Here is a 16,072-nt window from a genome sequence, read left to right on the forward strand (position 1 = left end):
TAGATTCAGCCTCCCTTACCCACCTGGACAGAAGGCAGAAGGCCTGAGTGTCTGTGATGTGGTTTATCTGCATCATCTTGGCCCTCCCTTAACCCAGAGGGTGGTACCATCTTTACTCGGATCATTCCATTTTTCAAAAGATTTTGTTTCTTTTTGGCTGCACTGGGTCTTCATTGATGATGGGCCTTTCTCCAGTTGCAGCGAGCAGGGGCTGCTCTTCCTTGAGGTGCATGGGCTTCTCCTTGTGGTGGCTTCTCTTGTTGCAGAGCGTGGGCCCTAGGCACGGGCTTAGTAGTTGCGTTACACAGGCTTAGTTGCCTGGAGGCACGTGAAACCCTTCCGGACCAGGTATCGAACCCATGTCTCCTGCATTGGCGGGTGGATTCTTAACCACTGGATCACCAAGGAAGATAATCATATTCTTGAATGCCTGAGGCCCAACTGAGATGGGGGCTCCAAGGAAAGGCTACCCGGTGTGAGAAGGCAGCTTACCAACCAGCCGTACTGAGCACTTACTCTTCTTCATATTAACTCAGGTCTCACCAAGCTGGGTGAAGGGTGTACCATTAACATCTTTATTTTCCAACACGTGGACAGGAGAAGGGTTAGGTTTAGAACCCGTGATTTGTGAGTGGAACCAGGAAAAATGGTGCCAGGTGACAAGGAGGCAGTTTTCAGCTCAGATAAAACCAAGAACTTGTTTTCCTGTGAGTTGTCCCCAATGGGATAGACTGTGCTGCAGGTGGTGAGTTCCCTATCTCTGGATATACACAAGCAGAAACTGCGTAGTCATTTGTCTGGAGTGCCACAGAGGAAATGCCCTCAGTGTGAAGTTTCCTTCTAGCTCTGAGATCCTAGGAATTTTCCTAAGGAGACCATCAGATATCTTTGTGCACAAAGACATTTATCACAATACTGTTTATAATACCAAAAGAGCAGAAGCAACCTATGTGTCGTTTAATCTGAGATTTATTAAGTAACTATATTTGGGAGCATTAGTGTCTGTAAGTGAGACTAGCTCCAGCCTGTAGTCTGTTCTTGTATAGTCCTTGAGCTAAAAATGTTTTTTTTTTTACACTTTTAAAAGCTTGTAAGGGACAAAAACAGGAATTCCCTGGTAGTCTAGTTGTTAGGACGCCACACTTTTAAGGGCTGGAGTTCAATCCTTGTTCAGAAAACTAAGACCTCCACAAGCCCTGAGGCCAAAAAAACCAAAAACGAAACACACAAACACACATACATTAAACAAAAAGCAGAAGAATATGCATCAGAGACCTTAAGGGGCCTACCGAGCCTAAAATAATTACTTTTTGGCTCTTTACAGAAAAAGTCTGTTGACCTCTGGATTTGAATAACAATCAGTCACCCAAAATTATATTAATTTGTGTCTGTGGATATGGAAAGATGATTACAGCATATTTTTGAGAAGAAAGAAACAGGTTATATAATAGTATTAGAGCCAGATCCCATTTATTTAAAACAGGCCCTGTATATTTGCCTGTTATCTGTCAATGATAGTCTGTCCTACTGATGGTTTTTAAATTTTCTTTATGAAATGATTCTGTATTATTTGGACCTTTTATAGTGAGCAGCTGTTATTTCTGTGATCTGACAAAGCACTGGGGAAGAAAATTAACTCTGAATACTCCCAACAGTCCATGGTGTTTGGGACCCAGTGAGTTTTGGTCTAGGCTGAAGCATTTTGTTTGATTTGGTTCCTAAGGTGCCTTAAGGTCGATCAGCCTGATTGGTGCCCTTGCTGTTATTGTTTTTAGGTCTCTTGCCCTGAGAGCTCTTATGCATGAGAGGTAAAAAATAAATACCCCTCAGCTCAGTTAAAAACAAATTCGCTCCTTTCGGTAAATGATCTGACAAGATTTCCCTTTGCCGAGGCATAGCTGAGTCACTGCAGATCCAGGGCAGGCAGGGTCAGGCCCAGATGTCCTTCAGGGGCCCTGGGTTGGCCTGGGTGGAGGATAGAAGGGACGAAGGGAGCACCGTGGTCTATCTCAGAGCTCTTGGGTCTGTGGTTGGTTACTTCCAAGGATCAGGGTGCCTGACCCTCCGTCCCCCCGGGAATCCCCCAGTAAATGCTGTGTTTATGACACGGTTCCTGCCTAAAGGCTGCACTGTCTAGTGTGGCGGACAGATGCAGCGCCATTCATTCATTCAACTGATGTGCTTTGAGCACCTGCTTGGAGCTGGGAAGTCCCAGGCTTAGTGGTGACCGAGGCAATGCCATGCCTTTGGGACTTAATGTTTTCCTTGTCAAAGAGAGTGTGTGAAGGGTGCGCACTCTGGGTTTGCAGGGGAGAAGCTGAAATGGAAGTCCAGAGGAAGGCACCAGGGACTTGGAGATGCCCACAGGGGTGGAATCTCTGCTCAGCCTCTTTCTGCCTCTGCAGCCTTGGGCAAGTTCCTTTATTGCTCCCCATAAATCAGGAATGATAAATCCTATCCAATCCCAATCACATAGGGTACTGGGAAAATTAAATGATGTAAAATGCTTTCCCAGTGCCTGGCACAGGGTCGGTGTCCAACAAACGCTTATTATCTGTTAAAGAATAAAACAAAGCAGAGGTGTAAGAAGTACCTAAAATCATGCCTGAGAAAAACCTGGCATGTAGCTGTAGTGCCACAAATTCTGGCTGCCACCCTTTTGACCAGAAGTGGACATATTGTTCTGAACTGACCTCTCTTCCTTGCCCTACCGGGCCCCATCATGACGTCTGTGCCATTGTTCTGATGTGTATAAGTCTCTCTCCCCGACCCTTCCTGGACTGTGAACAGATGGTCTCCAAACTCCAGATCATAGCAGAGTTGAGGAGTGTGTGAGGGCAGGTAAAGGCTCTGGAACCAGCCCACCTCTGGACCAGTTCCCTCCCTTTGGTCCCGGCCTCCAGACTTGGCCCCTCTGCCATGGCTGATGTGTGATAAGCTAGGTCTTAACACTCAGGGTTGCAATGAGGTTGAAATGAAATCATGCATTCGGTGCATTTGGCATACCGCCTGGTACATGCGGGCTTCCCTGATAGCTCAGTTGGTAAAGAGTCTGCCTGCAATGTGGGAGACCCCAGTTTGATTCCTGGGTTGGGAAGATCCCCTTGGAGAAGGGAAAGGCTACCCACTCCAGTATTCTGGCCTGGAGAGTTCTGTGGACTGTATATGGGGTCACAAAGAGTCGGGTACGACTAAGTGACTTTCACTTTCACTGGTACAGGAGAGAAAAGACACTTAGAGAATATTGCTTTAAAAAAAAAAAATGAGCCACCCAAAGCTGTCAGAAGCGTTCCCTTAGGGCCTTGTTAATAGGAGGGAATGTTTTAGCCTTCTTCTGGGCACTGGGTATTAAGATGTCAACCAGTCTAACCAACCGCCCTGGGTTTGCCTGGGGAAGGAAATTCTTACTAGAAGCTTACTTGCCATCAAGAAGCCCAGCTCTCCAGAGACCCAGGAGCGTGTATGGATTTCCTGTGGCCCTGGCTGTGCATTAGCCACTGAGCAAGGCCAGTCTCTACCAAGTTAAAGGGAAATGGATAGAGATGGTGCCTATTCTTCCCTGCCTGGCAGGGAGCAAGGCTTGTCTGACAGATGGTGGAATGGGTTTAGGGCTCTGAAATCAACATGGTCAGCCACTCAGGGCTTCCTGTAAGGGAAGCCTCCCTGAGGTCTGAGAAGGATTGTTGTTGTTTAGTCAGTCGTATCTGACTCTTGTGACCCCATGCACTGTAGCCCACCAGGCTACTCTGTCCATGAGGTTTCCCAGGCAAGAACACTGGAGTGGGTTGCCATTTTCTTCTCCAGGGATCTTCCCCATCCAGGGACTGAACTCACGTCTCCTGCATTGGCAGGCGGATTCTTTACCACTGAACCAGCAAGGAAGCCCCTGAGAAGGATGGTTGGGAGCAAATTCCCCAGCAGCTGTGTAATTCAAGATGCACTAAAAGGGATTCTGACCTAGAAAAAAAGAAAAGCAATGAGTTTCCCAAGGCATCTCAGAGTCAATAGAATTCACCCCCAGGGTTGGGCCCAATTCAGAGAGGATTGAATTCTATGAGAAAAATAAGCATAAAAATATCAGGGGAAATAAACCCTTAAAAGCCTGCTAATTCTTATCTCTGTGCTGGCTAGTAAGCTAGAGGCTTTCACATGTGTTGCCTCCAAAAGCGTGATTACTCTGAAATTACCAATGAGGAAACGGCTTCAGAGAAGTGAAGTAATTTATTCAAGATCACACAGCTAAGTGTGTTGAGGAGCTAGGATCTGAATGGCACTAAAGAACTTCCTCATCAGACTCTCCAGCTCAGAAAACAGGCACAGTGAGAGCACTTGATTAACCACAACTTATTTATTGCAATAAAATACATATAAAATTTAACCATTCTTAAGTGCACGGTTCACTGACATTACGTATATTCACATTGTCATGCAGCCATCACCAGCATCCATCTCTAGAACTTTTTTTCATCTTCCCAAACTGACACTTTGTACCCATTAAATAATAACCCCTCCGTTCTCTCTTGCTTCTGTCTGTGGAAAGCACCTTTCTACTTTCTGCCTCTGTGAATCTGACTACTCTAAGCACCTCATATGAGTGGAATCACAGAGGTCTTTGTCTTCTTGTGACTAGCTTATTTCACTTGGTGCGTGTCCTCAAGGCTCATCTATGTTGAAGCATGTGTCAGAATTTCCTCTCTTTTTAAGGCTTGATAATGTTCCATTGTATGTATAGACCACATTTTGTTTATCCATTCATTCATCTGTGGGTACCTTCGGCTGTTGTGGATGGTGCTACTATGAGCATTCATGACCCTGCCTTTATTTTTTTGTCTTTTTATTATAATTTATTTTTAATTGGAAGATAATTGCTTTACAATGCCGTGTTGGTTCCTGCCATACAGGTATACATATGTACCTTCCGTCTTGACCCTCTCTCCCACCTCCCACCCCATCCCACTCCTCTAGGTTGTCACAGAGCCCCAGGCTGAGCTCCCTGGGTCATACAGCAAATTCCCACAGGCTGTCTATTTCACACTTGGGAATGTATATGTTTCAATGGGGCTCTCTCAGTTCATCCCACCCTTTCCTTCCCCCACTGTGTCCATAACTCTGTTCTCTATGTCTGCATGTCTATTTCTGTCCTACAAATAGGTTCATCAGTACCATTTTCCTAGATTCCATATATATGTGTTAGGATATGATATTTTTCTCTTTCTGACTTACTTCAGTCTGTAAAACAGGCTCCAGCTTCATCTACCTCACTGGAATTAACTCAAATGCATTCCTTTTTATGGCTGAGAAATATTCCATAATATATATGTACCACACCTTCTTTATCCATTCATCTATAATGGACATTTAGATTGCTTCCATGTCCTGGCTATTGTAAATAGTGCTGCAATGAACACTGGGGTACATGTGTCTTTTAGAATGGCTTTCTGAAAGTGAAAGAGGAGAGTGAAAAAGTTGGCTTAAAGCTCAACATTCAGAAAATGAAGATCATGGCATCTGGTCCCATCACTTCATGGGAAATAGATGGGGAAACAGTGGAAACAGTGTCAGACTTTATTTTGGGGGGTTCCAAAATCACTGTAGATGGTGACTGCAGCCATGTAATTGGAAGACGCTTACTCCTTGGAAGAAAAGTTATGACCAACCTAGATAGCATATTCAAAAGCAGAGACATTACTTTGCCAACAAAGGTCCATCTAGTCAAGGCTATGGTTTTTCCTGTGGTCATGTATGGATGTGAGAGTTGGACTGTGAAGAAGGCTGAGCGCTGAAGAATTGATGCTTTTGAACTGTGGTGTTAGAGAAGACTCTTGAGAGTCCCTTGGACTGCAAGGAGATTCAACCAGTCCATTCTGAAGGAGATCAGCCCTGGGATTTCTTTGGAAGGAATGATGCTAAAGCTGAAACTCCAGTACTTTGGCCACCTCATGCGAAGAGTTGACTCATTGGAAAAGACTCTGATGCTGGGAGGGATTGGGGACAGGAGGAGAAGGGGCCGACAGAGGATGAGATGGCTGGATGGCATCACTGACTTGATGGACGTGAATCTGTGTGAACTCCGGGAGATGGTGATGGAGTGGGTGAGGGAGATGGTGAGGGAGGCCTGGCGTGCTGCGATTCATGGGGTCGCTAAGAGTCGGACACGACTGAGCGACTGAACTGAACTGAACTGAACTGATGCCCAGTAGTGGTATTGCTCATTACATGGTAGTTTCCTCCTAGTTTTTAAAGAAATCTCCATATTGTTCCCCATAGTGACTGTATCAATTTATGTTCCCACCAACAATGCAAGAGGGTTCTTTCCCTTTTCTCCACATCCTCTCCAGCATTTATTGTTTGTAGATTTTTTGATGATGACCATTCTGACCCATGTGAGGTGATACCTCACTGTAGATTTGATTTGCATTTCTCTAATAATAAGCGATGTTTAGCATTTTTTTTTTTTTAGTCATCTGTATGTCTTCTTTGGAGAAATGTCTGTTCAGGTCTTCTGCCCATTTTTTGATTGGGTTGTTTTTTTTTTTCTAACATTGAGCTGCCTGAGCTGCTTGTACATTTTGGAGACTAATCCTTTGTCAGTTGCTTCATTTGCAATTATTTTCTCCCATTCTGAGTATTGTCTTTTCATTTTGTTTATGGTTTCTTTTGCTGTGCGAAAACTTTTAAGTTTAATTAGCTCCCATTTGTTTATTTTTGTTTTTATTTCCATAACAACGCTGCTTCTAATTCTTTTGGGTATATACCCAAAAGTGGAATTGTTGGATCATACGGCAATTCTGTTTTCAATTTTTTGAGGGATCACCATGCTGTTTTTCACAGTGGCTGCACCATTTTACATCCCCACCAACAGGGCACAAAGACTCCAATTTCTTCACATCTTCATCAGCACTTGTTACTCTCTGACTTTGTTTTGATTTTTGATAGTAGCGATTCTAATAGCTATGAAGTGGTATCTCATTGTGGTCTTGATTTGCATTTCTCTAATGATTAATGATGTTGATCATCTCTTCATGAGCTTATTGGTCCTTTATATATCTTCAGAGAAATGTCTGTTTGAGTCCTTTAGCCATATTTTAAATCTGGTTGTTTGGTTTTTTACTGTTGAGTTGTAGGAATTCTTTATATATTCTGGATATTAACCCCTTGTCAGATATGTGATTTGCAAATATTTTCTCCCATTCTTTGGTGGCCTTTTCACTCTGTTGATCGTATCCTTTGATGCATAAAAGCTTTGAATTTCTATGTAGTCCAGTTTATCTGTTTTTTAATTTGTTGCTTTTGGTATCGTGTCCCAGACTTTGTCACCAAATCTGGTGTCATGTAACTTTCCCCCTGTTTTCTTCTAAGAGTTTTATAGTTTTAGCTCTTACATCTAGGTCTTTCATCCATTTTGAGTCAATTTTTAAATATGGTATGATATAAGGGTCCAGTGGCATATCTACAACTTTTTGAAATAGGAAAAAGAAAAAAGAATTAAAAACCAACAGTAAGATTTTGAGATGTGGTGAGATAAAATTTATCTTCCTAGGAAGTTCATGCTGTAAACCACTCTTGCTCTGCCCTCCAACTAGCCCCCACACAGTAGTCAGAATGATCTTTTGAGAAACACACATAAGTCAAACCCCATCACTCCCCTGCTTAAAAAGTGCAGCAATTTGTTCAGTGTCTGCCCCCTCCCTAAGATCATAAGTTTCAAGAAGTTAGACTGCCATCTTCACGCCTATAGCCCTTCCTCAGTGCCAGCACGTACCAGCTGCTCCATTGATACCTGTTGGATGAGTGAACAAACCTCAGCTTATAATAAGCTCACATTCTTTGACTTTTTCAAGGAATGTGGGGGAGGAAGGAAGTGGAGGAGGAAGGAAGGTAACAAGTACTGAGGGGCAGAACAGCAAAGTCATTACCAGCTGTTGGCATTAGACTTCCTGATTTAAATACCAGCCCTGCCATTTCATGGCTATGTGACCTTGGCAAATGGCTTCACCTCTTAGGTCTCAGGTTAAGGGATGGCAACACCTATTTGGATGATGAAAAGCAATTTGAACAGGAGGAACAGGCTGAGCAAGGGTGAGGTGTGGGGCTGAAAACAGGGGTAGGAAATCAATTACCTATAGACCGAACAGTGAGACCCTTAGTTCCCCATCCTTTGTACCCTGCACAGCCAGGTGGCCACCCCTCCATTCTGCACTTGGGTTTTTTCCTTGGAGAAGTTAACCTAGGGGGACTGAATTTGCAGCTGCAGACACAGGAAGGGTCACAGCGAGATACCAAAGGGAAAAAAATGGTTTTCCAGACCCCTTCTGCTACCAGGGGTAGCTCTGCTACCAGAATCCTGGCAGCCAGAAGTGTGCTCTCCAGGGAGGAAATGGCAGGATTCTTTTCTGAAGCCCCCAAAGAAAGGAGCTACAGTCACTGATATGTAAGTGTTCCTAGAATAAAAGCCAGATCTCCATTCAGTCCACCTAGAATGAAGCACACCAGCTGACAGCCACTCCCCAGCCCCCAGTGTTGTCAATTAATTAATTAGTGCTTCACTCAAATGCCAACCTTTAGGGACTTCCCTGGTGGTCCGGTGGCTAAGACTTCACACTCCCAATGCAGGGGCCCAGGTTTAATCCCTGGTCAGAGAACTAAACTCCACATGCTGCAACTAAAGAGCTGGCATACTGCAACGAAGACTGAGGATCCCGCATGCTACAACTAAGACTTGACACAGCCACATAAATAAATCAACACTAAAAAAGAAAAGGCCAAACCTTGATCACATATCACCAGATATCCAAGTCTCCGCGATAAAAGAGGGAGGCCAAAGCAGACAAATAAACAAAAATGTGTGAAGCAGATAGACCATGCAGAGAGAAGAAAATACAAGACAAAAATTATTAGTATCCTCAGAGACAAAAGGGAAGATATTATGTTCTTGAAATAAGATGCTATAAATGCTATATAAAAAGGAATAATAAGAGCAGAAGAGGCACTGGGAAATAAAAATGGGAGATAAAATAACGTTTTTAAAAAGTCAATGGAAAGGTTGAGAGGTAATGAAAAGGAAATTTCCCAGAAGATGTACAACAAAGACAGAAAATAAAAAAGAGAAGAAAAGGAGACAATCAATCTAGGAGGCCTGATATCTGACTACTGGATTGCCCAGGGATTCCAGAGAAAGCGGAGGGGAGGAAAGCACTGAAGAAATGATGAGAGGACGTTTTATACTGAAGGGCATAAACCTCTGGACTGAGAGGGCCCAATAAAAATAAAAAAGAGCCATCTTACGGCATATCATCACAAATGTCAGAAATCTAGGAGGAAAGAGAAGGTCCTAGGACTTCCCTGGTGGTCCAGAGGTTAAGATTCTGTGCTCCCAATGCAGGGAACCCTGGGGTTCGATCCCTGGTCAGGGAACTAAGATTCCCCCATGCCACGCGGTGTGGCCTACAGCATTAAAAAGAATTAAATTTTAAAAAGAGAGAGAGAAAAGCTCCTAAAAGTTTCAGAGGTGGGAAGAATAGACTACTACAAAACATCAGAAATTAAGATGGTTTCAGACAGCTCAGTGCCAACACTGGAAACTAGAAGATGAGGGAGCCATGCCATCGATTTTCTGATGGAAGATGATTTCCAATCTACTATTTTATGTAGAGCCAAAGAAATCAGACGTGAGGATAGAAGAAAGACATTTGCTGGCTTGCCAGGGTGTAAAAATTTTCCTTCCTATGTACCCTTTCTTTAGGAAGTGACTAGAGGATGTGCTCCACCAAAACAAGGGCATAAACTATGATAAACAGGACTTGTAATCCAGGAAACAGGTGCTCTAACACAGGAGGACAGGTGTTCAGTGCTCTGAAAAGCAACCAGTTCCAGATTGAGAGAGGAGGAGGGAAGCTCCAGGAAGTGGATTCACTAGAAAAGCAAAAGGAACTTGATAGATTATGTGAGTGCATAGAAAAGGCATTTTTGTGGGTCTTCTGGAGTGTTTGAAGAGATTTATCAATGTGTACACAGAACTAAGCAAATTAAAAAAAGAAGCAATTTTTTAAATCAAGGTACAGTTGTTTTACAACGTTGTATTGGTTTCTGCTGTACAACCAGCTTCGAGTATACCTATATTCCCTCTTGTCACTGCCTCCCATTTCCCCGTACCCCACCTATCTTGGTCATCACAGAGCGCCAAGCCGAGCTCCTTGCGTTATACAGCAGGTTCCTGCTATCTGTTTCACACATGGTGGTGTATAGATGTCAGGCCCCATCTCCCAGTTCATCCCACCCCCCTTCTCCACAGCGTGTCCACATGTCTGTACTCTGTGTCTGTGTCTCTATTCCTGCCTTGCAGATAGATTCATCTGTACCATTTCCCCAGATTCCACATATGTGCATTAATATATGATGCTCGGTTTTCAAAAAGAGGCAGTTATTAACTCCACAAAAAACAAAAATTAGTACTAAAAAACAAATACAACTATAGTATACCATTTGGCTCAGCAGTGGACAGTACCTACAAAGTCATAAGAATGTAAGCCCTGGGGACTTCCCTGGTGGTCCGGCGGCTCTGACTCTGTGCTCCCAACACAGAGCCCAGGTTCGATCCCTGGTTGAGGAACTAGATCCCATATGCCACAACTAAAGAACTCACATGCCACGATGAAGACTGAAGATCCTGTGTGCCACAACTAAGACCTTGGCACAGCCAAAGAGATAAAATAAATGAATAATTAAAAAAAAACCACGAATGTAAACCCTGGAAAAAAAATAAACTCTGGATATCAACTTAACTAAACAATTTTAAATTGTGGTAGAACTATATTGGGAGGATGGAGAGGAAGCTGGGTAGATGAAGAGAGTTGATCCTTATTGACCATATTAAAGAGTTGTGGAGGACCTAAGTGGGGGTTTCCCTGGTGGCTCAGTAGTAAAGAATCCACCTGCAATGCAGGAGATGCAGGTTTGATCCCTCGGTGGGGAAGATCCCCTGGAGAAGGAAATGGCAACCCACTCCAGTGTTCTTGCATGGGAAATCCCATGGACAGAGGCGTCTACAGTCCTTGGGGTTGCAAAAGAGTCTGACACGATTCAGCAACTAAGAAACAACAAGGAGGAACTTAGTAGTATTCACTAATACTTGGTTCTCCCTCCTTCTGGGCACACAAAAGATTACTTTTCAGTCCCTTGCAATTGGATGGGGCCAATATAACTACTTATGGAGAGTCAGCTTCAAGAGAAAGTGCTGTGTTGCAGCTAGACTGAAGCTTAGATGACTCTGTGTCTGTCCCCTTTCCCTCTTGGTGGCCAAGGCAGCCTTGGGTTAAGATAGCAGAGCCGCAAGATTGAAGCAGGCTGGAACTGCCTCATGGAGTATGGATGTCCTGGAGACACTGAATGGATTCTGCAAGGGTAAGCAATAAAGCTTTTTCATGTGTTAAGCCATCGAGATGTTGGGATTGTCTGTTACTGGTGCATACCCTGACTTTGTTATTGTTGTTTAGTCACTAGGTCATGTCCAACTTTAAAGCTCTATGGACTGTAGTCCCCCCAGGCTTCCTTGTCCATGGGATTTCTCAGGCAAGAACACTGGATTGGGTAGCCGTTTCCTTCTCCAGGGGATCTTCCCACCCAGGGACTGAACCCACGTCTCCTGCTCTGGCAGGCAGATTCTTTACCACTGAGCCACCAGGGAAGCCCATAACTTGACTTAACTGAATACAAACTTCAACAGCTATTGTCTAAAATAGATACAGCAAGAAATAGACATTTAAACATATTATTTAGAATTATGGAGATAATCACTAGAAGAATAAAAACATTAAAAGTGGTTGCTCTGGGCAGCAGGGCTGAGAAGTAAAGATAAGGTGAGGCAGAAGGGCAGCTGTTTTCATTATAGTGCTTTGACACTAGGGCATTGTATTACAGTGGCAGAAACCACGTGTATGCAGTCGGGAGGATTCCTGCCAAACCAACACAGCGGCTGGCTCTTCGGAGGGAGGGCACACTAGAACGAACAAACGTCTGAGGGAACCACAGATGGGATTGGACAGCGTGGGCAGGCGCAGTGGGGAGGGAGGCCACCCAGATGCAATGCCAGTGTGAGGAGTTTGGTTTTTATCCAGATGGCAATGGGGAGCCATGGAAGGATCATAAGGGATAGAGTTGAATCTGCCTGAGCAAACTCACCTTTACTGTGAGCACCCTGACTCACGTGGAGGATGAATTGTGGGGCAGGAGGCTGCTGTGATGGTCCCCGTGAAAGCGGAGGAGGTCTGGACTAAGACATCTGTACCACAGATGTTGATGGAGAAGCTGCTGTTCGTCTGGGAGGCCTGATGATACAGCAGGGTACAAGATGGGCAATGTGCCCTACCTTCAGGGAGCTTATGTGGGTGAGAGAGGCAAAGGGGGAGAAAAGATAAAAGTCAGGTGGTGGTTTGTACTTCAGGGTTCGTAAAGAAGACTGAAGCAGTGTAAAGAGATAGAGGGGTTTCCCTGGTGGGTCAGCAGTAAAGGAGTCGCAGGTTTGATCCCTGAGTCTGGAGGATCCCCTGGAGGAGGGCATGGCAACCCACTCCAGTATTCTTGCCTGGGAAATCCCATGGACAGAGGAACCTGGCGGGCTACAGTCCATGGGGTTGCAAAGAGTCAGACACAACTGAGTGACTTAGCATGCACGCACGCAAGGCGATGGAGGGGAGAGAGGGTACCAAGATATTGGGGCAGCAGCTCTGAGGAGGAGATATTTGAATAGAGTCCTGGATTAAGTGAAAGAATGGGGGACTTCCCTGGTGGTCCAGCGGTTAAGACTCTGAGCTTCCAGTGCAGGGGCCTGAGTTCCATCCCTGGTCAGGGATCCCTGGTGCTGCAACTAAGACCTCACTTGCTGCAACCAAAAATAAAGATTCTGCATGCTGCAACTAAGACCCAACACAGCCACACACAAAAAAAGAAGGAACAAGCCATGCAAAATATGGAGGATGAGGGTTCTGGGCTGAGTGAACTGCAGTCTGGTGGCCCTGCGGTGGGATGGGCTTGATGTGGCCAAGGCACAGCAAAGAGGCTGTTGTGGGGCGGGGGCGGGGAGGGCGGAGAAGGGACATCCACCAAGAGGAAGGTTCTGGGAGCTGAGGCCTGAGAGGTGGTAGGGGCCAGTCTGTGGAACGTGGAGAGGAGGAGCTCCTAGGGGACTGAGAATCCCATGGACAGAGGAGCCTGGCGGGCTACAGTCCATGTGGTCTCAAGGGTCGGACACGACTTAGCGGCTAAACCACAATCCCTAGGGGGCTGAGAGCCGTCAAGTGGCCGGACTGGTACTGAGGAGGCAAGGAGGACCCGGCTTGGCGGCCAGTGAGCCTCCCCCTCCCTCTACCGGGGCCCCACCGACCCCCAGAGTCGGCTGCGCCTCAGCCCTGTCTGGGCCAGCTACAGCAGCTTCATCACCCTCTCCCCTTATCCCAGCCCCCTCTGGGAATTGAAGGATCCTTCACAAATCAAAATAGCAGGCAGAGAACAGCCTCTAATTGTTCTGCGTAAAAGAAGTGAAATTAGACGAGTCAGCTGTGGGGTTGAGACCGCCTCCCACACAGCTGTGATCCCGCACCGCTGAAGGCAGACTTCCCAAGACTTGCAATTCTGCTGTCTCTGAGCAAAACTTTTTGCTTCTCCAGCCCCAGGGCAAATGACAGCTATTTTGGGAGGAAGTGAGACAGCTGCTGGCCCTGGAGGACAATGAAAGAGTCCTTTTTTTTTTTTTTAAACCAAAAAAGAAAAAAAAAAAGAAAATCAGTCACTTTGTGAAGGAGCAGCTTTAGGTGATGTGAGTTCGTCCAGTCATTCAAAACACTGGGCGCGCTCATCCTGGGGTCACCAGACTCGGCCGCTGTCAGGCAGGTTCAGCCCAGAGGAGCAGAGGTGCGCGGTGTGGCTCCAGCCTTGGTGGAGCGGGGAGAGAGCACTATCTGGACGCCAGGAGGGCCAAGCTCTCAGCTTGGTCCGCCACCGCGGCTCTGTGGCCTTGGATCAGTTTCTCACCTCCCCCCAGCGTGGGCTTTAGGCTGCACTGTGGCTGCTTAGTCTTTCAGTTGTGTCCGCCTCTTTCAGACCTCACGGACTGTAGCCCACCAGGCTCCTCTGTCCATGAGGTTTCCCAGGCAAGAATATTGGAGTGGGTTGTCATTTTTTCCTCCAAGGAAACTTCCCGAAGCAGGGATCAAACCTATGTCTCCTGCATTGGCAGGTATTCTTTACCACTGAGCCACCAGGGAAGCCCTTTAGGGGCTTCCCAAGCATTAAAGTCCATGAGAAGCACATGTGTGTGTGTGTGTGTGTGTGTGTGTGTGTGTGTGTGTGTGAAGATGAAGATTCCCCAGGCCCGATTTCCAGAGATTAAGGTTGAGAAGATCTGGGGTGGGGTGCGGTCTAAGAATCTGCACTTCTCACAGACTCTTCTGGTAATTCCCTCTGGAGTCCCTGGACCACAGGGTAGTAAAAACTTTCCCTCAGTCTCTCTGGGCTCTTCTTGCTCTGAAATTTGAAGAGTTGCTCATGCAACCCTCCCCTGGGTTTCTCAGATCACTCCAGTATCATGGAAGGTATCCTTACCCCTGCCTTGGTGTCTGTGTGTTTCTGTGGTGATCACGCTGCACGGGGATGATCTGTTTCAGTGTATTTAGCCTCCTCCAGGCTACCTGGTGCTCAGCCTGGGCCTCAGTATAAGAGAGGTCATGACTGTAAATGTTGGTCCAACAAGAGGCCAGCTGTAGGGCCGGCAGCTAGGCAGCAAGTAGACCAAGGAAGGATGCTGCCGAGCTCTGGGTGCCCGGCGTGGCTGCAGACATCTGGTTTGGACAGCTGGACTCATGGCCTGGGTCAGGTGTGTGACTCTGTCACCTGCTTCCCTTGCCCACAGCTGGGGAAGTCCAGCCACCTGGGACTGGACTAAGGTGGCCTGGATAGGCCCACCGACTGGGAGCCCCGGTCAATCCTGGAGAACACCCAGGCAGTCTGAGGCCCCAGCCAGTTTGTCTCAGCTTCCTCAGAGTTGGCTAATCATGTTCCCCAAAGGCCAGGTCAGTGGCAAAGGCCAGAGGGTCAGGTCACTCTGGTCTAGCCCTCAGCTTCAGTTTATATATGGAGAATAATAACAGCTGTCATATACTGAGCACTTACCATGCTCTGAGCTCAGGGTTAAATGCTCTATCATCTGTTATGAAATTTTATAACCGCCCTATGAGGTTGGTAAAAGTATCGCTCTTTTTTTTTTTCTTAACAATATGGACACCAGGGCTTAGAGAGGTCAAGTTACTAGCCCAGAGTCACTCAGCTAATAAATAGTAGAGGCAGTATTAGAACTGAGACCTGTTTCCGTCTGGAGCCCAGTTTTATACGTAAGCATATTGCATAGAACCCCTGAGAAGATAAGGGCTTTTCCTTGAGTAACTTCTTACTAAAATTACTCCCTGCTGGAGAACTCCTTTTGAATCTGTTATAGTGGAAAGGAGTGATGCTGAATCAGATAGGGTTCTAGTCCCACCTCTGCCCCTGACCTTTCCTGTCACTTTGGGTCAGTCATTCCCCTCCGTAAGTTTCATGTGAAACTGAAATCCGTGAAATGGAACGATTATATTTGCACTTCCTTTTAAGGTACACTAAGATGAAGACGGCCACCAACATCTACATTTTCAACCTGGCCTTGGCAGACGCCCTGGCCACCAGCACACTGCCCTTCCAGAGTGCCAAGTACCTGATGGAGACATGGCCCTTTGGGGAACTGCTCTGCAAGGTCGTGCTCTCCATTGACTACTACAATATGTTCACCAGCATCTTCACGCTCACCATGATGAGCGTTGACCGCTACATTGCTGTCTGCCACCCCGTCAAGGCCCTGGACTTCCGCACCCCTGCCAAGGCCAAGCTGATCAACATCTGCATCTGGGTCCTGGCCTCCGGTGTCGGTGTACCCATCATGGTCATGGCTGTGACCCGCCCCCGGGGTGAGTGAGGAAGGGAGTCTTGGTACGGATCACTGACCACAGGAGGCAGCACACAGGCTTCTGTGGGTTTGTAGACCTTTTACCAG

General features: G+C 46.2%; 1 protein-coding gene across 1 annotated transcript in view; it reads left to right on the plus strand.

Annotated features, from left to right (window-relative positions):
* Window positions 1-16,072, plus strand: part of OPRD1 (opioid receptor delta 1) — a 40,389-nt gene that overhangs the window by 21,048 nt on the left and 3,269 nt on the right. The window contains exon 2 of the mRNA XM_040229818.1: window positions 15,637-15,986. Coding sequence (XP_040085752.1) covers window positions 15,637-15,986 — 350 coding nt within the window. The remainder of the gene's footprint in view (window positions 1-15,636; window positions 15,987-16,072) is intronic.

Source organism: Oryx dammah, unplaced genomic scaffold (genome assembly GCF_014754425.2).
Source record: "Oryx dammah isolate SB20612 unplaced genomic scaffold, SCBI_Odam_1.1 HiC_scaffold_27, whole genome shotgun sequence".
Lineage (NCBI taxonomy): Eukaryota > Metazoa > Chordata > Mammalia > Artiodactyla > Bovidae > Oryx > Oryx dammah.